We start from the raw sequence: 24,325 nt of genomic DNA on the forward strand, positions 1-24,325 counted from the left end.
CTGTTACACACTCAAAAGTATGCACATGATGTAGTGTAAGCAGGCGGATAGAGACACAGCGATTGAGTCACGCTGGAGTCTGTCACTTCTGCACACACACTCCTAACCAAATGCAGAAGCTGCACTTCCCCATACACACACACACGCATGCACGCACGCACGCACACACACACACACACACACACACACACACACAGCTGGTGTTCCCCGTGTGATTTTCCATCAGGTTAATCCAGCGGTGCAGGATCTCTCCTCAGAACACTGCAGATCCGCTTATCGGCCGCGTGAGTGAGTGTGTGCAGCTGCTGACGCCGAGAGATCAAGACATTGTTTGAGCTAATAATCAGCTCTAATCACAGGGAAAAGCTGATTATTCTGAGTCAGACCCATGTATGAGGAGCGCTGTCTTATTCTCGTTATTGGAGACCTGTTACACCCCTTTACACAAGCTGCAAACATGTCAATGCTGCCTCTCGAGTGTGTGTGTGTGTGTGTGTGTGTTTGAGTTTGAGCTGAGAATAACACACAGATAATGTCCTCCAGCTCTCTGAATCTGACCCTTTCAGCCTTTGATCCTAACTGTGGTGTTTTGGTGACTGTCGCTTTAAATGCAAATGAGATTTAAAAGAGGGCGGAGCTTCAGACGGCTGTGCAGCAGCATAGCGACAGATGTGAAACAGCAGTGTGTGTGTAGTGATCGCTGGTCAGGTGTGCTTCAGTGTGTGTGTGTGTGTGTTCAGTCTTCTGTCAGTCTATGTCGCTCCTGTCTCTGTTCATCTAAAACTCCACATCTATAATCCTCTTAGTCTATGGTGACATTATCTTCAGCAGCTCAAACACTCTAATGGCTAATGGACAGACGGCTGCTTCTCACTCAGGGCTGCTGTTTATGCTAATGAGATGAAGATGGGCACGAGTGGGCGGGGCTTTCCCCTCTGATGACAAGTACAAAGAGAGAATGTCAATCAAAGTGTTTCTGCATCAAGTCTGATTAGAACAAACACAAGTCATTCAAGTTCTCCATCAGAGGCTGGAGAGATTCACACACTGCTGACACACGACTGGGTTTAAACCAAGCCTAACCGTCATGTGCATAGCAGGTCCTCTTTAATGCTGTTATCGTGGTCTCTGCGTCAGCTGAGAAATCAGCAGGAGTTTCCAGGAGAGATGTAAGAATATTTCAGGGGAATTTATTGACTTTCAACACTTTCACTTGCTCTATTGATCGTGAAGTGATGATATCAGCAAATGCCCAGTGCTTGAAGGAAATAACTGAAGGCTGTGCGACGCTGAAGAAAAGCTGCGATATACCACATGAGATACAGTGTGTAAAATAAATGCTATAGCCAACATCTTTCATGTTCATTATGATCATTGGTAGATTTATTGACCCAGCAGGATTTGCTCCTGGGTTAAAGTCCATGTTGGTTTAGTGAGTGTTAGAGCTGCTGTAGTGTTCAGGCTTGTGAAGTGTTTAATCCTGTTGGGGATCGCGGTTTCTCAGACTCAACAAAAGCTCCTGAGCTTTTATTTGCTGAAATCATGTGAGCAGAGTGTGGATCCCCAGTTTATTTCCACAATCACCAACAATCCAGACAAAAGCAAGGGTTTGATGAGGCTGTGTGTTTGTATTTGAGGGCTGGATCAGGGATGTGGTGTTTAGCGGACGGGAAAACCAGAAGCTCTGGATTCCTGCTCCGGCTTTGGCAGCAATGTAAAACTGCGTCTGTGCTGTGGAGAGAGAGAGAGAGAGAGAGAGAGAGAGAGAGAGAGAGAGAGATTTAGATTGTACTGTTGCTTTTATTAACAAACTGGTATTTAGCCATTTATTTTCACAATCAAATCAGTTTGTTGGTAAAATGCAGCTCTTCATTAATAACCCATCATCAGGACACCATCCATCTCGAAGACTTTCAGTGCTTTCATCATTTATTATAATAATTCTAGATTTGATCATGTCTATAAAGCAAACACAATGTGTTTCCTGTTCCTCTGCTCTAGAATCTCCTATCTAGAGATTACACAAGTGGATCTAAAGACCAGAAAACATGTATATAGTCTCTGTTCTGCTTTAAAATCTGTTTATGAGATGTAGAGACGAGCTCTGTGTCTGATGGAGTACAGCGAATGTGTGCAGACTCCTCAGCTTCTCCATCCAGAAGTCTGATACTCCAGCTCTGCTTTATTCAGTGCTGCTGGGGTCCCTGGAGGACGCAGCTCAGTTTTCCTTGGAAGACCTAAATAGGGCTTTAATTCCATGGGAAAATAGCAGAGACGCACATCGCTGTTCCCGAACCCTCAGCGGGACCCAAACACTGCATTCCTGTGAGAAAATACCCAGAGCTGATGCAGAATCAGGGTGAGTGTATGGCGGTGTGGAGTGCAGTGTGTTTACTGAAGATAACATCACGATCCTGAGCGCTAACACCAGCAGATGACGACTAGCAGTGGCCGATATGAACTTAAGGTGATATCAGGATATATTGAGGTATTTATTATGATAATGATATTATTGAGGATAATTCATAATCATTAGAGCTGCACCACATCTGGAAAAATCTGATATGTCATCCTCTGAGTGGATGAAAACAGCACATATGGGTTAAACACACATACACACATGCTGTAGTGTGTGTGTGTGTGTTCAGTGACGTGATCTCTGTGGTCAGGGCTCAGGCGTTCCCCTCTCACTCCTGCTTCCTCATCAGCTTTCCTTATTACTGTCAGGGAGTTTCTCTCCTCCACCGTCGCCTTGTTTTTGTGTTCCTGAATCTCAGCTCTGTGGTGACGGTCCTGGATAAACACCAGTCACCCAACCCCCCCCGCCCCAGCTCTCCCTCATGAAGCTAATGCAGAATGGCTGAAACTGCAGTTCATGAACTGGCCACTGGGGGCCGGCTACAACATGGAGCAAATCCTCATAGACTCCCATGTTATACTGACCAACTTTACAGCAGAGAAAATGTGTTGCTAGTCTGGATCAAACAGTAGTGTTGGTGTGTATAGCTGATATTCCCCATCATGACAACTGTGAGGAGGTGAATGTCTTTATAACTCATCCATTTAGTTTATATTAAGCTTTAAAATTCTGCATAATTAAGGGCGTGGCTTAGGGCTGTGTGATTTGGGTAAAATATGTAATTGTGATTTTTTTTTCTTCAGTTTTTGACAGATATTGTGATGTAGTCTTGTATTCAAGCTTCAGCTCAGTATTCTGTATTGTAGCTTCTTACTGCAGAACAGATATTAACTTAATTAATTCAAGTTTATTCAAATTTATACATTTATTCAAATGTGTTTTTAAATATTCAGAAATGAAACGCTCGTTTTTCTCCAAGTAAGCACAAATAAAATGACCTTACCTTGCTGTAAACAAGCTGAACTCAAATTAGGGAGATAGTGGAGCTTATTATACAGACACAAGAATAATAATGATAACAGTACAGAACACTCAGCAGACTAATACAGCGGATCAGAGCATTTCTGCAGCTTATATTGTCTAAGCAGAATAATGATCACAGATGCTACACAAAGTATCATGACGTTAAACGTGCATCTCCTCTCTCGTGTGTATCTCCTGTCCTGCGTTTAGATGAGCTCTTTTAAAGCCCTCTTTGGTCGCTGCATTAAAGGCAGCGTGTCTTTAGAGAGGAGTGTGTTCTGGCATTAGTTATCTCCTGGGTAGGGCTGCAGCAGCTGTTCGTAAGTTCTTTCTTAAACTGAAGGTATAGTAGCTACTAGTTTGTAACTTCATTTGTTGACATGTTCTTAAAGCAAACCGTAGTCAGTAGGTCGTAAGCTCTTTATAAAGTCATGCGTATAGTCGTATTTGAATCATTAAACTGCTTTAATATTCTGCAACTGATGCATCTGTATTGAACTGTGCTGTGGAAATGATATTTGTATAGTAAATTACATTACTGCATTCACTACAGACGACACAGATACCTGCATCACGAGTCGTGAATACACACGAAATACACATGAAGATATTAAAACATTCAACTTTCATTCTGTGTGACTCTGAATCTAAAATATTCCCATATTCCTGATGTCCTGTTCTTCTTCTGTGATATTAATTCCTCTGTTAATGCTTCTGATGCAGCAGACGCCATCACCCCACTCGTCTGCACTTTCCTGTTTGTGTTGTTATTGTGGGCGTTCTGCATAGTTCAGTTGTGCAGTTCTGATTGGGCAGAATGAAAGTGTGCTCACTCAATTGGCTAGTAAAGCTGTCACACACAGACGGTGGTCACGCGTTTGCTCTGGGTGGGGGAAATTAAATCATATATACTCCATATCGCAGCCTTGTGATTAGATAATCGCAACGTTTCAACTCACCATTACGATTCGATTAATCGCACAGCCCTAGCGTGGCTACTTGATTAGCAGGCCTCTGCTGCTGATTCCAGCTGCTGAATTAGGCAGATATCTCATGTTTATGCTTTAGTGTTATGTGACTTTACACAGTCTATTGCTCTCTGGGATTATTTATTACAGTTATCAGACAATATGGCATGCTGTGCACTATATATATAATATATTACATAAAATATGTATTTTACACCCCTGTTTTAGCCCAGATTTGACAGAAAAGCTAAGCTATACATTCATTCATTCATTTATTTTCAGCTTAGTCCCTTTATTAATCAGGGGTCGCCACAGCGGAATGAACCGCCAACTTATCCAGCATATGTGATCTAAAAGCTGACTCTACATGTGTGTGTGTGTGTGTGTGTGTGTGTGTGTGTGTGTGTGTGTGTGTGTGTGTGTGTGTGTGTGTGTTCTGCTCTGTCTCAGAAGCATGTCGAAAATCAAAAATGAAGCTGGTTATTGACGAATAGCATTGCCCTGATGGAGACTCTGCCGCTTCTGTTTCTCACATCAGCTGATCTGAGAGCAGTGTGAGGAACTCATTATCACACACTGATCTGAGCGTCTCACACACACACACACACACACTCTCTTCAGCTGTACTGTAGTGTCCGCACTGATGGCGCTCCGCTGTAGCAGAGGCAGGTAAGAGACTGGATGTGAATGCTCTGCTGTAGCATTTGCTCTGAGATTGTGAGTGTGAGGATATTCTCCTGTTTTAGTCAGTTCCTGCTGTAGATTAACCTGCTGTAACGCTGCTTCCACAAACCTGTTTACAGCTGTTATTTAGCATTTATAACTCTACTGGATTTACACTGTAACTGATGCTTTACTGAGAGACTTTGTCTTGTTTCTAGTTCACATTATAGAAAACAGAAACTATCCAGACAAGTAAAACATATTGTCATGTGTTGAGAAATAATGAGGCAGAATCAAGAGAGTTTCTCCTTAGAGCAAGCAGAATAATCCTGTTTTTTATTTGACACAGGAGTGTTTCTCTTCCTCCATTGGCAGATCATTCTGCTGGTTTTAAAGAGAAACTCTCTTGATTCTGCCTCATTATTTCTCCACACATGACTATACTGTGTTCTTGTGCAGAAAATGCTGACTGATTTCAGAGTTTTGAGATATTCAGACTAGAATCAACACAAGCTCAGAGTTGTCATGTTCTCCAGCGATTCATTCCTGATCGATCACTGGAGAAGATTAAGCGGTACTTCTCATCTTAGCTTTACGTTTCCATCCACCTATTTTAATGTGTATTTTGGAGATATAAAAAATAAAAAATGAGTTGATGGAAACACCAAGATGTGCATCACTGTTGGAAATAGGCATAAAAAACATCTGCGCATGACTGAGTTGGAGAAACTTTATATTCAATAATACAAGATGCACATAAACTAGGATGGAAACACTTTTACTGAACACATTCCAGTTTCCACTGTAAACCCTCATGTTGACTTTACTTAAACAAGTAAATAAAGTTGACTGAACAAAACTTAAAATCTAGCATTTTGGTCCTATCACTTAAAATATGAGTTAATTAAACTTATGTACCAAGAAAATGCATAAACTTAAGATTTCAAGTGTAGTGAGCTCAAAATCATAATTAATCCTGTAAAAAAATCAGTCATTTTCACTAATGAAGTCTTGACTACAGTTCTGATATGTGCTACATTTTAAGTGCAAGGCCTTTTAAACCAGAAAACTAATGGCTTCAGGTATAATTATTCATCATAATGTGAATAAATGGATACTTTTTGTTTAAAATTTATTGAAACGTTTTTTCATAGTATATAATGAGACACACTGAAAACCCTAATGAGTTGACTGAACTAAATTAATTGAGGAAACTCATTGCCTCAATTTAACTGAGTAATGGAGTCTCCCAAACCTATACTGAAATTGTTCAGTTCACCAAACTAAAAACAAATTAAGTATAATCTACTTAAGTACTAAGTTTGGTGAACTGAACAATTTAAGTATAGTCTACAAAACCGGCAAGTTAAATAAACTTAAATATGCCAGTTTTAGGAGACTCCATTACTCAATTAAATTGAGGCAAGACACTGAGCTCCTGTACTCAGACACTCGCAGTGGTTGCTCCGCCACCGAGTTCTTCTGATTGGTCACTGCTGTGGGACTGACAGTGATGAGCGGCGCTGCTGTAAATGCTGAAGATCTTGAACTTCACACGCGTCTGAAATATGTCTCGATGTGTGTTTACATGGACAAACAACAGTACAGCAGCGCACTGCAGAGAACACACACATTCTGTGTGAACGAGCCCTTATCCTGCACGTGCAGCAGCACTGACAGCAGAGCAGCGTCACGTCACTGCACAACTGTGTGTGTGTGTGGCAGGAAGTGTGTGTGTGTGTCTGTGTGCGTGCGTTTTCAGTGTGCGTGAGGGGGAAGTGTGTGTCGGGGTGGCTCAGTGTCACAGTGGCTGTCAGGAAGTGCTCACACACACTCACACACACACACTTCAGTGTTCAGACATGAGCGAGTCTCCTGAAGCTGCGCTGAGGGTTCGAGCACTGCGAGGACACATGATCTCCTGCAGGAACCAGCGCTACCGGCGCACCACGGGCAGAGCGTGAGTCTGACACACACACACACACACACACACACACACGCACACACACACACACACACACACACACACACACACACACGCACACACACACACACGCACAGGTCAGCCAGAGCTGGGAGAGTGCTCTGCTGCAGATCTGATCATCAGTTTACAGGGGTGTGGAGTTTCACATAGTTTCACTTCCTCTTACTCCAGCAGAGTGTGTGTGTGTGTGTGTGTGTGTGTGTGTGTGTGTGTGTGTGTGTGTGTGTGTGTGTGTGTGTGTGTGTGTGTGATGAAGAAACAGTGTGTTCTGCAGTCTCCTCCTCCTCTGTGGTTTCCCCCTGAGCTCCGCTGAGGAACACTGCGCTGTATTCCTCCTTCACCTCTTCATCTGCTCCTTTATTTTCATTTTACTGCTGCAGTAACTCCGTCGTGTGTTATTGTCTGTGTAGTGTTCATTAATTCAGTCTTTAGTTTGCGTCTGCTTTTGGAAACATCATGGGGTGGGTTTAGGGAAGGGTTTAGGGTGATGTTCACCAGCTGATCTGAGTGCCAAACGCTGCCTTCTCCTGGACGTCACAGTAAACACAGTAAAACATGGCTAACTCACACATGTCAGACTCTCAAACATGAACACAGCGCCCTCTAGTGGATTTATCAGTGAAGTGTGCAACCAAACGTACCTGAAGCAACGTCTCTCAGTACTCCTCAACCACCAGGCTGCGGACAGGTACCAGTCTGAGGATCAATAGAGACCGGGCCGCACAAGAAATCATTCATTAATTCTGTTTTATTTATTATCTGAGTCTGAACAGTCTTTTATTTTGAGAGATGAGTGTGTTCTCTCGCTTACATCTCAGTCACACGAGCGCACAAATTAAACCCACACGCAGCAAAACGAAAGAAACAGACGTCTGTGGAGAGTGTCCTTGCTCAGGGGAAAAGGGCCAGTGAAGGACCCAGGAACTGCCAAGGAACGCATCCACAACCCATCAGTCAACAACTCCAGCATGTGAATGTGTGAATGCTGTGAATCCAGCATGTCTGTGCAAGAAGATCAGCTGCTGGACATCGCAGATGACGGAGGCCTGTAGGAGCCGTTCGCGTATTGCCTCTTTTCTAGAGTTCGCACAAGTTCGTTGTTTCCAATGGAGGTGCTCACCTTACACACACAAGACACACTCGCGCCTTCCAGACGCACCCAGTTGAATGAATCCTGTGAGTGCATCGCGAGTCACATGACAAGAATTGACCAATCAGCTTCAGCAATACACACATTTCGCTAGACTAATTACCTCAGACAAACAGAACACCCAAACACTGCAGAGCTTTGATGCAAGTTTTCATTCATTCATTCATTTTCTTTTCAGCTTAGTCCCTTTATTAATCAGGGGTCGCCACAGCGGAATGAACCGCCAACTTTAGATTGTAATGTGTGCTGTAGTCTTTTTTAACTTGCCTGTGTTTCTGTACAGTATGTACACATTAATGATAGCTGTTTGATGGCGGAGGTATTAAACTCTCCGTCACTCTCAGGGAAGTGTGCTGATATTTAGGCTGAGCTGCATATTCTGAACGAGCTGCCTTAAACAGTGGCATTACCTGTGTGTTTCCCTGCACACACCTTTCAAAACAAGACAGTCTGTCAGCAGAAATCATCCACTTTCTGAAACTCAGAGAAATCTGTGGCCAAGAAGAGTCAAAATCAGCCCAGAGTGGATGAAAACGACCCAGCAGCACACAGGGTTAAATGTAGAGCTCAGGGAACTGCAGTGATGGGGCAGCTCAGTTCAGATAGTGTTGCTGGTTTTAAACATGTCACTCACGTTCATCAGGCAGTTTCCAGATCTCTCAGTCCCCTGTTCATGGGGTTGTATATATGGTTTAGATTGGATTGCCAATATGGCCGCCAAGTGAACAGACTTTCCTCGAAGACTTTCCTTTAGCTCAGGTCAGAGACGTCGGTGTGAATCTGCTCTTCACATTGAGCTGACTGTGATGGGGTCAGGGGTCACTAAAGACTGAAGACACTGACTGAGATAATCATTAATAGCGTCCACTGCGGCTCCGCTTTCCTCCTCAGAGCCCTGGGGATCCCGATTACCCAGAATGCCCCACACCGGACGCTTTTCATCAGACTAATGGAGTCTGCACTGATGAACCTCAGTCTGCTGCTGTGTATTGATCGGACCCACGGCTGAACACACAACACCAGCCGGCCTCAGTGATGTGAAAACCCCTGCTCAGGGCTCAGGGCTCTCTCTCTTCCTCCAAGGTTCAGAGGTCATGAATGTGTGAAAGTGTCTTGTAGGTGCTGCTTTAAGAGTTTAAGAGCTGTCCATTAGTGAAGTGTTGAGGTGTAACCTGTCCTAACAACATGCCACACAACAAGATTCCAAAGACAAGCTATTGTTCTGTCCGCACCAGACACGACATCGACAATCAGAAATGCAGAATCATGACCTGCAATGCCAAACACACGGTCAGGGTTATCATCACTTTACTAATCACTAATACACAGCTGTAATGATCATGTTTGAACTGTATATGTATAAATATATATGTTCTACTGCTGCTGTGTTCAGTTAATGTGATGTACAATGCTCTTCAAACTCACTCCCCTGCTGAGAAATCCAGCTTAATGCAGCCTAGGCTGGTTGCTGGTTTTAGCTGGTTGACCAGCCTGGTTTTAGAGGGGTTTTGGCCATTTCCAGGCTGGTCAGCTGGTCAGGCTGGAAAATCCCCAGCTAAATCCAGTTGGACAAGCTGGTTTTAGCTGGTCAGGCTGGGAGATGACCAGCTGACCGCTTATCTTCGTGTGGACGGCTTTCCCGCTGTAACCGGTTTGTCCCGTTAGCTCGTCATGTACGTCGGTGGACTTGAGACGTAGAGAGGAGTTGACCACGATGACGGTGTTCGAGTCCGGTGAAGAACGGTTCCAGAAAGCAGAAAAGACAAAAACAGAATCCAAGAAAATAAAAGAAACAAGTAAATAACAGGGTGAGAATGAGGTAAAACCTGAAAATGTGGAGAAAAGCAGACGAGGGCTTTTCTTTTTCTGGATTGCTTTTGAAATGTGTTGGTTGGGTTTAGGGAAGGAGGAGGGTGGGTCAGTCGATTAGTCAGTCAGTGAGTCAGTAAACAGCGGCCTCTGGTGGGTTTACGTGAGAACAGCAGGCGTGAATGACACTCACAAGAGAAATTTGAGATCAGAATAAGTGTACACAACGCCCTCTAGTGGATTCGCGAAAACAAAAACTGCTAAATAAACTATAGCTCCTGGGAAATATTTGGTGCTCTCCAGGAATGTAGACAGGGGTACGCTTTCAGAATAAGCCTGGGCTGAAACCAGCAGCGTATAGAAACTGAGGATCAGAGTAAAGTCCCTCAGCAGGAGATGAGCAGGACTGAAGGAGTGTTGGATGAGAGTGTGTTCTGTTAGGCTTGAGCTCATCATCAGTGTGTGTGTGTGTGTGTGTGTGTGTGTCCTGCAGGTGCTGTGAGTGTGGATCGTCTCTCTCGCACTGGTACTATGAGAAGGACGGACGGCTCTTCTGTAAGAAGGACTACTGGGCTAAATTCGGGGAGCTGTGCCATGGCTGCTCTGAACCAATCAGCACCGGCCTCATCATGGTGAGTGTGTGCGTGCGTGCGTGCGTGCGTGCGTGTGTGTGTGTGTGTGCGTGTGTGTGCGTGTATGATCTCCAGTTACACTGCTCCATTCACACATCCTCACATCCGCAGCTCGCCAGCGTGTCCATGAAAGAGCTGGATCTATAATTCACAGACACACACACACACACACACGCACACACACACACACACACACACACGCACACACTCTTAATGAAGGGAAAGTGTGTTGTGTGAATGCAGCGCTGCTGATTCTGCAGGATCTGATTATTGGACTGAAGTATTTCAATCATTCATGACCTGCTGGATTCATTCATTCTGCCTCAATTACACACACACACACACACACACACACACACACACACATGACTGATAATACCCCGACCTGCAGCTCTCAGACCCCAGCAGACCCAGAGCGAACACTGACCAATGATTACAATGCATTCTCAATTAATACACATTACAATACTCTGTGTGTGTGTGTGTGTGTGTGCGCGTGTGTGCGCGTGTGTGTGTGTGTGTTAATGTGTGTTGTTATCTGTTCAATGCTGTATTTTAGCAGCTCAGTGTTTCTTGATTGATAATCTTGGCATGAGCGATATGATCTGATCAGATCAGCTCTTCCTCCTGAGGGGGGCGCTACAGATCTCACATCAGATCTCCAGAAACCCCTCAGACTGAACCTTCACCTGCTCACAGCTCCTTCACTGACGCTGTTCGTCTCAGTCCAGTGTGCTGTTCGTCTATACCTCTGCTAGACTAGCTAAACACTGTCAGTGTTCTGCTTAAGCTCTGCTCAGAAATAAACTGAACATTGCACCTGATCAATAACTAATATCATTTGTACACTTGATGATTAGTTGAGTTACAGTGAAGCACAACTTTTAGTTTTAGTATTCTTCAATTATAATCATCAGAATGTGAAGAAAGGAAGGAAAGGCCGAGTGTGGTGACCCATACTTAGAGTTTGGTCTCTGCATTTAACCCAAGTGTACACACACACACACACACACACACACACACACACACACACACACACACACACACACGCGCACACACACACACACACACATACACACACACACACACATATCACTAGTGAAAAGCACTCTTAAAGTGCAGGTGCAGCAAACTGGATGATGAACACTTCACACACACGTCTGCGTTCTGTCTGTGTGTTTGCTGTCAGTGGGACGGGGACTGGGTGAATAACTGAAAAGAAACCAAAATTCATAACCTAGAGACATAGTCGAGAACGCCCACAGAAACATCCCAACTGCTTGTGCCATGGGGGAACACACTGCTTTAATGAAGGTTATACAGTGTGTAGTTAACTGTACACTCTCAGAAATAAAGGTACAGGAGCTGTCACTGGGGCAGTATCTTTCCAAAAGGGACATATTTGTACCTGAAGGGTCCATAATGGTACCTCAAAGGTACTGTTTAGGTAGATTTAGAAACTGTTATGCACCTCTTAGGTACCACTGTGGACTGTTTGGGTACAAATACGTATGTTTTGAAAGGGTACTGCCCCAGTGACAGCTCCTGTACCTTTATTTCTGAGAGTGTAGAGCTCCTCTATTTAAGAAGAATAAGAAAAACCCTGCAAGATCTGAAGGAGATCGAGCCTCGGCCAGGTCAGATAAAGTAACGCAAAAGTAACTCCAGAGTATCGTAGTGCATTACTCAACATAAAGAGTAACTAAGTACTTTTATGGGGAGTAACTCAATATTGTAATGCATTACTTTCATCATTTCTGCTATAAATTTCCTATAAATTTCTCCTATATTTCTCCAGCTACAGTTTGGTGTTGATCAGTTCCTCTGAGTGAATGTGCTCTCCACAGCTGGACTCTGCTCAGGGTTTAGTGTGACGCGTGTGGTCTGCAGAGCTGCTTCTGCCTCTGGCTTCTCCACACTGTGATTTACAGCCTGAGGCAGTCAGTCCTGTAATGAAACCCTGCGTCTGCGGGATAAGTGGATTACTGATGCTTTTCCTCATCCCACTGATGGACACACATCTTCATTAGTGCTGGGCTGAGGAGCATCTGCTGATGAAGACTCCGCTCAGCAGAACAGCCGGCACAGACGCCATTCTGCTCTTTCTTCTGCAGAGTCTTCAATCCTCACCAGAGTCTAAAGTCCTGAAGTCATCTTCAGACAATAAAGACCTTTTCTTCATGTGACGGAGGCAGAATTGAGGCTGTGAAAGCGTGTTGTTCTGCCAGTGGAAATGTTTTATGTCTGAATTGCATCAAATGAATGTGGAATGGTATTCAGTAGAGGGTTGTTTGTGGTCCAGTTCCTGCAAGATTATGATCCCAATGTCCTCCAGCGCTTTGCCTCATCCAGAGTTGTGCAAAGTCTTCATGAAGAGCGTCTACTTCAGTTTGGGTATGCCATTTCTGTCTTTATCTCTTTTTTAATGGTGAAAGAATTCATTGCAACCAGCTCAGCTCAATTTTTCCAAGTCATTTTGAGATTGTCTGGTTAAAATATATAGCCAAAAGTGGACATTTACTCACCCTGCACTTGTTCCAGACACTGTGAATTTCTTTCTCCTGTTGAACACAAGAGACAACATTATGAGGAGTGATGGAAACGGCCAGCCACTGACAAACATAGTAGGAAAAAAAATAGTGAGGAGGTCAGCTTCTGATGGTTTCCAACGTTCTTCAGATGATCATCCTTTCTGTTCGACAGATAAAAGACACTCAAACAAGTGTGGACAGTGAGCAGTGTGAATATTAATAGCAGCATTTTATGGATGATCTTTTAAGTACTGAAATGTAAGCAGTACTTGTGTATTGTAGACCATTGAGTTGTTCCTAGCGTCGGACAGAGAGAAACCCGCTGCGAGATTCATTAGCTGAGTGAGTCTCTCTTAGAGTTTTTTGTGGTATAGCTGAGTGACCCGTAATGGAGTTTCATCCCATGATGAGCCTTTCAGATCATTCACTTATGAGGTTTCATCTGCGTTAAGAGCAGGCCTTCTACAGCAGACCCCCTCACCTGCTCCAGCCTCTTCAGCCTTGAGTAATGAAATCAGCCTCAGTCATGACACTGAGATGCGTCCCACATCAGCAGATCTGCTGTCAGGGGCACTCATGGGAGAATCCTCACTAGGGCACACACTGAAGCAGAGTATAGTCACTATCTGGATAGGAGACCAGTATAGTGATGTCTCCTAGTGCTCCAGTATAGTGATGTGTCCTAATGCACCAGTATAGTGATGTCTCCTAGTGCTCCAGTATAGTGATGTCTCCTAGTGCTCCAGTATAGTGATGTCTCCTAATGCACCAGTATAGTGATGTCTCCTAGTGCTCCAGTATAGTGATGTCTCCTAGTGCTCCAGTATAGTGATGTCTCCTAGTGCTCCAGTATAGTGATGGAGATTAAATATTGTCTGTGAGCACCGTCCTTTAGATGAGACATTACATCAATGCCCTAACTCTCTGTGCTGATTAAAAATCTCTGGGTTTTTTTTAAAGAGAGTCGGGCGTGTCCCTGGTTTATTATTATTAATATTCTTTGTCCTGCTGCTGAGACACAGAAGTAGACACTCTCCCATCTTCACTCCTGGATCATCTGTGTCTTTCTGTGAGCTCAGTGACACAGATCTGCTCTGACTGGATTTACTCCTGACTCCTGATGACTCCTCTTCAGACCCTCATGCTAGCTTCACTGCTAGTTCCTCTTATCACAGATCCAGTGATGGGAAGTTCTGTGAGTCAGTGTTATTGAGGTATTCTGCAGAATGAGTGTCGGCTTATCAGAACTACACTCCCTGAAAACAGGTCTGTGCTGGTCCTCTATCCAGCCACTTAGGGCTAGTTTAAGGGCCCCAGTGGGCTATGAAAACAGGGCTCTTGAGAGTTTGTTCATTAGCAGAGTATTGGTCCCTGCATGAGCAGCCTTCATTTCGCCCCAGGAAGCCCTTACCATGCCCACGCTGGCCCTAATGCTGGGAGTATTATCATGAGTACATTACATACAAAGTCTCATCAGGCAATGGTGTGGAATGCGTGACGTATTTGCCATGACCGCACTGAACTGGCCTCAATCACGTCTTCCACAGAACCCCAAAATCCCCCCTGCAGTAGCCTGTATTATTCTAAACTAAAGAAGCCTGTGCTATCAGCACTGGATGAGGACTGTCTCTGTACAATCAATCGAGTGATCCCTTGTCATGTTAAGTCTCTTTGTGTTGACTAAAGGTAATGGCCACACCCAGTCTATCCCGGACTGGGCTTGTTCAGATTTGGTGTGGGCCGGCCCGTAACCCCCTGTGCCCACAGAGAGCCAGCAGAGGGCGCTTCAGGAGCATGTGTTCAGGGCTGTTCTCTCTGTCATGAAACCCTTTTCTCCTGTCCTCCAGTCCACACACTGACTGGCTGAAGTGTATATTAAAAATATGAAGAGCTCACTGACACTGAGCGTTTCTGATGACAGCATCTGGTCCACATCTGATTTTGGGGGTGCAGAGTTTAGCGTCTCCCCAGGACATCCGCTGTATTGATTTGTAAACACGCCGCTGATAAAGTCTCCTTTGAGTCTCTTGGCTGCGGTTGCAGAGCTGAAGATCCTCTGAGAGACGGTGTGTGTGTGTGTGTGTGTCAGCAGAAGGCTGGGCTGAGTGGGGGAGGTGTGTGTGTGTGTATGCGCGTACAGAAACGCATGTGCTCTGCAGGAAGTGATGAAGTCACCCACTCGGCGGGAGACGGAGGGCGTGACACAGGGTTTCTGGGATGAGCTCAGTGCTGGGCGTGTGTGTGTGTGGGTCGAGTCTCCACTCGCGGTGTTGTGTTTTTATTCTGCGTTCGCTAGAATGATCCGCACGCTGTAGCTGGTGGTCATGATCGGGGATGTGTTTCACTGGGGCTTCTGCTGTCTGAAACTCTGGAAGAGGGAAAAGAAGGTAAGCTGAGAACGCTGCCGTGTCATTTCTTCTGACAGCAGCACATGTCTTAAAGATGGAGTACAGTTCATCCATCTTTACCTTCGCTGCTCAGCCTGACACTGATGCTGGTGGATGTTGATATTAGCATTTCATAGTCATTTTAAAGCATGCGCTTAGATGCAGCTCAGCATCGCTCTGTAAAGTTCAGGGATTTCTGAAGCTTGAATTCAGATGATCCCAGACAGCATGACCTGATTATTCTGCTGTCTGTGTGATTTGATCTAACTGGACCACTGGATCACTGCGTCTAAAGATTCTTAAATCAAGAAGCCTTTTCAGTCTGGTTTTCAGAAATAATGAGTCAAATTGAGTGAGTTTAACCTTAAATCCAGCAGAATAATCTGCCAAACGGGCCAGCAGAATAACCAGATTTTTGCTTTGAAGTAAGATGATTTTTGTCAGATTATTCTGCTTGTTTTAAGGTGAAACTCTCTTCATTTGGACTTATTATTTTAAAAACAAGACTATATTTACACTTGTCTAGAAAACACCTTTGATTTAAGTAGTTTTAGATATTTGGATTAGAACAGACAGAAACTCCGTGTTTTGTGCAGTGTGGTCACTATCATTAGCAAGTGCCTGCTTTCTGTGAGATTGATTCTGCATCTTCTGGCGTGGTTTGGCATGGGGCATTTGCTGGATGGCATCCTCGACTGGTTAAGTGGGTCATGTGTAGAGTTTGTGTGTCACTGATGTCTGAGCGTATCTCTGTCTACAGCTGCTGATGCTGCACTAACAGCACACACACACACACACACACACACACACACACACACACACACACACACATACACACATACACACATACACGCTGACATGGAAATGTGGGACAGTACTCATCCATACTCGCATGTCTTCATTTAGCTTTCTTCTAGAAAAATCGGTCAACTCAGTTTTTTCTGTAAAATGAGTTAGCGGGAGATAAATAATAGAGCTAATAGATGCTAATAGAGCTGCCAGCAGCACTGTACAGGTCAGTCTACAGCAGCACTAATGCTCTTCATCTTCAGACACAGATCAAGATATTATAGAGTAAATCTGAAAACTCCCTCATCCTCCATAGACAACAAGAGTCCCGAGACACTGAGCTCTCAGATGCTGTGATTGAGTGTAGTGTTATTCCAGAGTTATTCCAGAGTTATTCCAGTGTTATACTAGTGTTAAACCAGTGTTACACCAGTGTTATTCCAGTGTTAAACCAGTGTTACTCCAGTGTTATTCCAGTGTTAAACCAGTGTTATTCCAGAGTTATTCCAGTGTTATACTAGTGTTAAACCAGTGATACACCAGTGTTACTCCAGTGTTAAACCAGTGTTATTCCAGTGTTATTACAATGTTACACCAGTGTTATTCCAGTGTTATATCTGTGTTATTCCAGTGTTATTCCAGTGTTAAACCAGTGTTATTCCAGTGTTAAACCAGTGTTATTCCAGTGTTATTCCAGTGTTATACTAGTGTTAAACCAGTGTTAAACCAGTGTTATTCCAGTGTTATTCCAGTGTTATACTAGTGTTAAACCAGTGTTAAACCAGTGTTATTCCAGTGTTATTCCAGTGTTATACTAGTGTTAAACCAGTGTTAAACCAGTGTTAAACCAGTGTTATTCCAGTGTTATTCCAGTGTTAAACCAGTGTTATTCCAGTGTTATAGCATTGCTACACCAGTGTTATTCCAGTGCTATACCAGTGTTATACCGGTTTTATACATGTGTTATACCAGAGTTATAGCACTACAATCCCCGCTATATGTTAATGAGGTCACTCTGGCGAAAGCAAGCAGAATGACAGTATTTAAATGAAGAGACAATAAAAAAGCTGTATGGACTGTGAATTAGAGCTGTTATTATCAGAGGTAGAGCCTGAAATCAATATCATGTCATTTGGAACTAATTTGGTCCTCTGGAACACACATTATTTGTTGTGTTAGTGAGTGTGAAAGCTGGTGTATGCTCAGACCCCGGGTCTCAGGCTCAGATTCATTAATGAAACTGCTGTAGACTTGATGAACAGGAAGGAAGTGAGTGTGACTAGAAGCTGGTGAATTCCACTTCTTCACTTGTTTAAATATCTCTGTTGAAATCACTCATCAGCTCAGTTGTTTCCAAACACACATTTACATGCGCCAACTTGCATCAACTGCTTGCTTTGTAGTTGTTCATCTCTAATAATTTGAGTAAAGGATAGGTTTATTGTGGACAGTATAGAACACAGGAGCATGCTTGTCCTTTATTTGACTGATCCAGATTCTGTATCCAGCTCAGGGTTTCTTCCAGTGCTTGCTGTGACTGTCATCTTCAGCATTGTTTTCTGTGTGAAAGTGAAACCTCCGTCTCCTTGAGATTGCCCCCAGACATCTCACGTCTGATCTCATCCACCCTGGAGACTTTTAGAAACTTTCCAGACCTGTTTCTCAAACGAGAACTGATTTCCCAATAATAAGTCAAATGTTATTTCCTTAAATAAATTCCAGTGTGTTTATCATAACATCTGCAAACGTGTGAAGTTGACTGATAATGTCAGATGTAAATGAGGGAGTTTACATTAAAAGTCATTTTCAGAAAGGAAAGCAGGTGAAGAATGACGTGTGTGTAGCTGTGTGTGTTGTCCTGCCTCCATTGGAAACGGTTGCAGTAGATTGAGTGTTTCATCATGTGGGGCAGTGTGTTTTATTTTGAGATGCGGTCGGGGTTTGTGTTGGTGGTCTGTCAGCTTTCTGTTCCGTCTTGGTTGAGTTTTTGTCAGGCAGACACTGAGATGAGGAAGCAGTGACCCCACCACATGATTATCATTTTCCTTCTTCTAAAAGTGTCATTCACACATGAGTTAAACTGGTTAGTATAGGTCTAAGATCATATCATCACATTTCATATCATCTCACTTAGATTAAAATAAACATCTGCTTTTCTTACTTAGAGTCTGTCTTGTTTCTAGTCCAAATAACTAAAAACTCTAAGAAACATTTTCCAGACAAGTGAAAATATCGTGTTGTTTTCAGAGATAGAGAGGCAGAATGAAGTGAGTTTCTCCTTAAAACAAGCAGAATAATCTGACGATGGAGGACGCAGAATACTCATCTGTCCAAAAGAAAACTAACATTATTCTGCTTCCCCATTGGCAGATTATCCTGCTTGTTTTAAGGAGAAACTCACTTCATTTGGCCTCATTATCTCTGAAAACAATTAGGATCAAAGCCTGAACGGGTCAGTTTCAGAGAGCTGGAGAACATTATCTGTGTGCTATTCTCAGCTCAAACTCAAACACACACACTCGAGACACCGCAGAGACGCGTTTACAGCTTGTGTAAAGGGTCACATAATAGGTCAGCTTTAAAAACTGCATTGGAAACCTGTTTGGTTTAGGATCTCGCAAGCTAATAAACATGGGGAAGCACTGATCTACACTGATCTCTGTGTGTCTGATGTTAGCCTGATCTCAGTGTGTGTGTGTGTGTGTGTGTGTTTGCAGGTCGCTGGAGAGCAGAAGTATCACCCAGAATGCTTCAGCTGTCTGAGCTGCGGAGCGTTCATTGGTGACGGAGACACGTACGCTCTGGTGGAGAGATCCAAACTCTACTGGTGAGACACACTGCGCCTGCACAAGACACCCTTTCAGCATCGATATCCCAACATGCACATCTGCAGTAATCACATCCCAGGATACGCTTGATCGAGTCAGTGCTACACAGTGCATCCGGACAGGATTGATAGCGCTTGACTTTTTCCACATTTACTAGGATCTCACTATCCTCAGCTTATTCAGACCGACCAGCCAATCCATGCTCTTTACAAGTGAAACAGAATCTAACCCAGAGAACGACGGCTCATTGATATGTAGTGTTGTGTGGGTGTGATGCTGCTCTGCGAGAGACAGAGATGTGCCTCTTCATCACCTAAAGGATTGTTCATGTGCTCAATAAATCAGTGTTTCAGTTGTGTATGTAACAAGCAGAACTCAGTTTTACTCAGTATCATGTTATTATGATGCATTTGTAGTGAAGTTCAGCCGTCTCTTTCATCAGTCATCACTGTCATGTTCATGTCAGCGGTCAGCTTGATGTATTTGAGTCACAACAGCTTATTAATGAGTCAGTAAGAGCCCTGTGAATGCTGTCATCAAGGTCAAGTGTATTTATACAGCAGCTGACCACAGGGATGTACAGCCACAGTATAAACTCACAATACATCTGAATACTCTACACTGTGGAAACATTCAATGAGGCAGTCAAACATTTAGTAAAGCTTAGCATCGACTGATGAACAAATGCAGGTGTTTACCAGTGTGTTTCCTGCTAGCTCATATGTCTGATATATCTATGTAGGCTTTAGTTTATTATCTGATGTATGAAGAGCTGTGCTAATGTTATATACTGATTGTTGGTCTGTCACCTGGGGTCTAGTTTATAAATGTGGCGTAAACAGACAGCGAGGGCAGAGATGTGCGTATCACACTTCTCACGACAAACATGCGGTAAAGACAAAGCTGACAGGAGAATGAAGTCAACTCTAACGAGACGTATTTACCTTAAACAGTGACTGAACCACTTTAAATCAGCATAGAGGACATGATTATTAGTACAGTAATTACATTTAATTCTGCTGTTTACTTTTAGGATGGTTTCTACACAACAGCTTTGTAAATGCATCGGGGGTTTACCAGTTCAGAAATGTCTTATAATTAAAATCTGTTTAAAATCACACTGCACCATGTCTTTGACATTAATAATCATCTACAGGTGTGTGTGAGGGTGAGGTTAGGGGTAGGGTTGAGAAAGGGGCTTATAATAAGTGTTTTTTACAGTATAAAATACATTAATCTGATGGAGAGTCCTCATAAATCATTAATACCAACGTGTGTGTGTGTGTCTCCCTCCAGTGGCCACTGTTATTACCGCAGCATCGTGACTCCAGTCAGCCTGCCCGACTCGCCCTGCTCCAGGATTCCTCACACCGTCACACTCGTCTCCATTCCTGCATCCACCGACGGCAAACGAGGATTCTCCGTGTCCATCGATCAGGCCTCCAGTCCCAACGGATACAGTCCTGAACACAAACACACCGTCAGAGTCTCACAGTGAGTGTGTGTCCCGCTAACACACTCCAGGATCTACATCAGAATAGTAGATTACTGACAGAAGCGAAGATTCAGCACTTCACCGTGTGTCCCTTAACTGATGTAGTTCCATCACTGAGAAACACAAACTATTTCAATAAAGGCCCTGATGATCTAAACTCACCTGAAATCAGACATTATGAGGACATTATCAGACCTCAGACATTATCAGAACATTATCAGACCTCAGACATTATCAACAAGGCTATTCTAGAGTTTAGGAGTCATATATGAGAAGGCTCGACCTCCTTTAGTGGACTTTGCTATTCTGGGCCTGAGTTTAGAGATCTTGGAGGTATTTAGTTCATTAATTATGCTCCTGCTGCATTGTGCTGGTGTTACTAACACGTCACATCTGAGAGTTGATGATGCTAGTTACTGAGGTTGTGTGTGTGTGTGTGTGTGTGTGTTCAGGGTGTACCCAGACTGCATCAGTCCGGATGTCAAGAACTCTATTCATGTTGGTGATCGCATCCTGGAGATCAATGGAACGCCGATCCAGAACGTTCCTCTGGACGAGGTGAATAACCCTGCTTACCTCCTCACACAAAGACCCTTCTCCATTAGTACAGGAAACAATGTGTATTAGGAAAACATTCACAGCGCCTCACTGTTTACTCGTTTATGTTACGCTACAGTCTTACTCCAGAATGGATTTAGTTCATTATTTTCCTCAAAGTTCTGCAAGCAAAATCACAGGAAGATCTTTCCTTCATTGCTGTGTGTGTGTCAGATCGATCTGCTGATCCAGGAGACCAGTCGTCTGCTGCAGTTGACCATAGAGCACGATCCCCATGATCAGGGCCCGTCTGTGGATCATGTGGATGGGGGGCCGCCGCCGTCTGGAGGCCCAAGCCCCATCACACGGCCACCCAGCCAGGACATCAGCAACCTGCGCTCCCGCATCATCACGTCAGTGCCATTCTGCATCTCTGAGTGTTATTCTGGAGCTCGATGGGTCAGCTGATCAGTGTGTGTGTGTGTGTGTGTGTGTGCAGGCGCAGTTACAGCATCGACAAATCCCCAAGCTCCAGCAGCGCTCCATCTCCTATGTCTCTGAAGAAGGACATCGGCCGCTCTGAGTCTCTGCGCGGGGTCTCCAACCGCACACACCGCATATTCAGAGCCTCCGACCTGATCCATGGAGAGGTGCTGGGCACAGGCTGCTTCGGACAGGCCATCAAGGTCAGCACACACACACACACACACACACACACACGCACGCACACATGTACACGTCTACATGGATGAGTGTGTCTGTTTGACACTTATATTCATTCATTCATTGTCTGGCACTTATCTGGGGCTGGGTTGTGGGGACACTCATTCTTCTCAGCAGGAACCCCAGATTTCCTCTCTCCAGGGGGATTCTGAGGTCCCAGGCAAACAGAGAGACATGGTTCCTCCAGTGTGTCCTTGGTCCTACCCTTGGTCTCCTCCCCAGGCAGGTGTCCTAGAGGCCTGCGAATCAGCTGGCTTCTCTGAAAGAGCAGCTGCTCTACTGCGAGCTCCTCCCTGGGTGACAGAGCTCCTCACCATATCCCTGAGGGTGCGCCCTGCCACCCTGTGAAGGAAGCTCATTTCAGCTGCTTGTATCCAAGTTCTCTTTCAGTCATGACCCAAAGCCAATGCCATGCCATGCCAATAATGGAGTCTGAGAACACGAACCACTCACTCTCAGTCCGCTCTCCTGCTCTCTGTACGCTCTGTACATGCGGCTGAGCTGAGGAGTATAATCCAGCGTACAGCAGCCCGATGAGTTCTGGAGCCTGAGCTGTGGGGAGGTGAACCCGACTGCCTGTAGACGCTACTGTTTAACCTCCCGCACACGCTCAGCCTCACTCCATTTCTGTCATAAGGAGGAAGTGTGTGACTAGATTATACAAATACAAACATTGTGTGTTGATCAGGAGAGTCTGTGAGCAATAATCAGTGTGTGTGTGTGTGTGTGTGTGTGTGTGTGTGTGTGTGTGTGTGTGTGTATTCTTCAGGTGACCCACAGAGAGACTGGTGAGGTGATGGTGATGAAGGAGCTCATCCGCTTTGATGAGGAGACACAGAGGACTTTCCTTAAAGAGGTGACACACACACACACACACACGCAGAATCCAGCACTTCGCTGTAGTAGAGCTGCGAATGTGTGTGACTAACGTGTGTTTATTGTGTGTGTGTGTACGCAGGTGAAGGTGATGCGCTGCCTGGATCATCCTAATGTGCTGAAGTTCATCGGCGTCCTCTACAAAGACAAAAGGCTGAACTTCATCGCGGAGTACATCAAAGGAGGAACACTGAGAGACATCATCAAGAACATGGTGTGTGTGTGTGTGTGTGTGTGTGCATGTGTGTGTGTGTGTGTGCGTGCGTGCGTGCGTGCGTGCGTTCGTGTGAGTGTGCGTGTGCGCGTGTGCATGTGTGTGTCGGCATATGTAGTTGACCATATGTGTGTGTGTGTGTGTGTGTGTGTGTGTGTGTGTGTGTGCAGGACAGTAATTACCCGTGGAGGCAGAGAGTGAGCTTTGCTAAGGACATCGCCTCTGGGATGGTGAGTGTGTGCCCTCTGGTGGACAAACAACACACACACACACACACACACACACACACACACACACATGTAAAATCTGAGTTGAGCGTCAGTCAGTCACTCCTGATCAATAAGCAGTTGTGAGAGGAGATGTGCGTGTATTTACATGAAGATGAAATGATAAACTAGAGCAGCTGAGGGTCCAGGAGAGCTCAGGGCTGCTCTGTTATGAGCTCTGCAGCATTCTGATTACAAAATAACCTTCAGCTAACCTTGAGGGAACCTTCTAGCTGGACTCTGGTTGATCAGCCACCTCGCAGTGTTCTGGAGTGTGATATAAAGCTGCTAAAAAGATCTTCTGACCTTATTTCTGGTTTATTTAGTAAAACATGAAGTAAAATGAGGATCTTGAATAATCCTCGTGTAGTGCACTACAGCTGAGCACACTAGTGAAGGCACACGGCTCTGATTATTCACTCAATAACATCTTTCATATTCAGACATCAGATATGTATTTTACAAATGTGTGTGTGTGTGTGTGTGTGTGTGTGTGTGTGTGAATCAGATCTCTCTCCTGTTACACCTGTGTGAGCCTGCAGATGGCAGCGTTCACACAGCAGACACTAACTCTCTGTGTGTGTGTGTGTGTGTGTGTGTGTGTGTGTGTGTGTGTGTGTGTGTGTGTGTGTGTGTGTGTGTGTGTGTGTGTTTGTGTGTGTGTGTGTGACACAGGCGTATCTGCACTCCATGAACATCATCCATCGAGACCTGAACTCACACAACTGTCTGGTCAGAGAGGTGAGCGGCATCTCCTCCTGCTGCCGCTGCTGTCTGTCTTCATGTTGTTTGTTTGTTTGTTGTGATCTGCAGTGTTTTGTGTTGTTTTGTTTTTCCTGTTCTTTATATTTGCTGGTGTGTATTGTGGTGTTCTCTGCTGTGTGAAGCTTCTGTTGTTTAGCTTGTTTTGTTCTGCTGTTATGTTTGTTTTACTTTGCTTTAGCATTTGTTTGTTTGTTTGTTTGTTTGTTTTTTATGTTTTGCTCTTCTGTTGTTTTTTTCTTTTGCTTTTGTTTCTATGTGTGTGTTTTATTTTGTCGTACTGTATCACACACACACACACACACACACACACACACACACACACACAC

The 24,325-nt window shown here is 44.3% G+C and overlaps 1 protein-coding gene across 4 annotated transcripts in view; it reads left to right on the forward strand.

Annotated features, from left to right (window-relative positions):
* The window catches only part of limk1a (LIM domain kinase 1a), a 32,746-nt gene that overhangs the window by 4,538 nt on the left and 3,883 nt on the right, over nucleotides 1–24,325 (forward strand). The window contains exons 1-11 of one of the 4 annotated variants that reach the window (XM_056473631.1): nucleotides 4,938–5,019; nucleotides 10,450–10,588; nucleotides 19,013–19,122; nucleotides 20,420–20,617; nucleotides 21,071–21,176; nucleotides 21,390–21,568; nucleotides 21,655–21,841; nucleotides 22,648–22,734; nucleotides 22,837–22,968; nucleotides 23,139–23,198; nucleotides 23,910–23,975. In XM_056473631.1, the coding sequence (XP_056329606.1) occupies nucleotides 4,994–5,019; nucleotides 10,450–10,588; nucleotides 19,013–19,122; nucleotides 20,420–20,617; nucleotides 21,071–21,176; nucleotides 21,390–21,568; nucleotides 21,655–21,841; nucleotides 22,648–22,734; nucleotides 22,837–22,968; nucleotides 23,139–23,198; nucleotides 23,910–23,975 (1,290 nt within the window). In that variant the 5' untranslated portion in view covers nucleotides 4,938–4,993. Of the gene's footprint in view, nucleotides 1–4,937; nucleotides 5,020–6,784; nucleotides 6,974–10,449; nucleotides 10,589–15,261; nucleotides 15,507–19,012; nucleotides 19,123–20,419; nucleotides 20,618–21,070; nucleotides 21,177–21,389; nucleotides 21,569–21,654; nucleotides 21,842–22,647; nucleotides 22,735–22,836; nucleotides 22,969–23,138; nucleotides 23,199–23,909; nucleotides 23,976–24,325 lie in introns of those variants that run through there. The other 3 variants (XM_056473630.1, XM_056473629.1, XM_056473632.1) reach the window with 3 other exon arrangements.

This window comes from Danio aesculapii, chromosome 15 (assembly GCF_903798145.1).
Source record: "Danio aesculapii chromosome 15, fDanAes4.1, whole genome shotgun sequence".
NCBI lineage: Eukaryota > Metazoa > Chordata > Actinopteri > Cypriniformes > Danionidae > Danio > Danio aesculapii.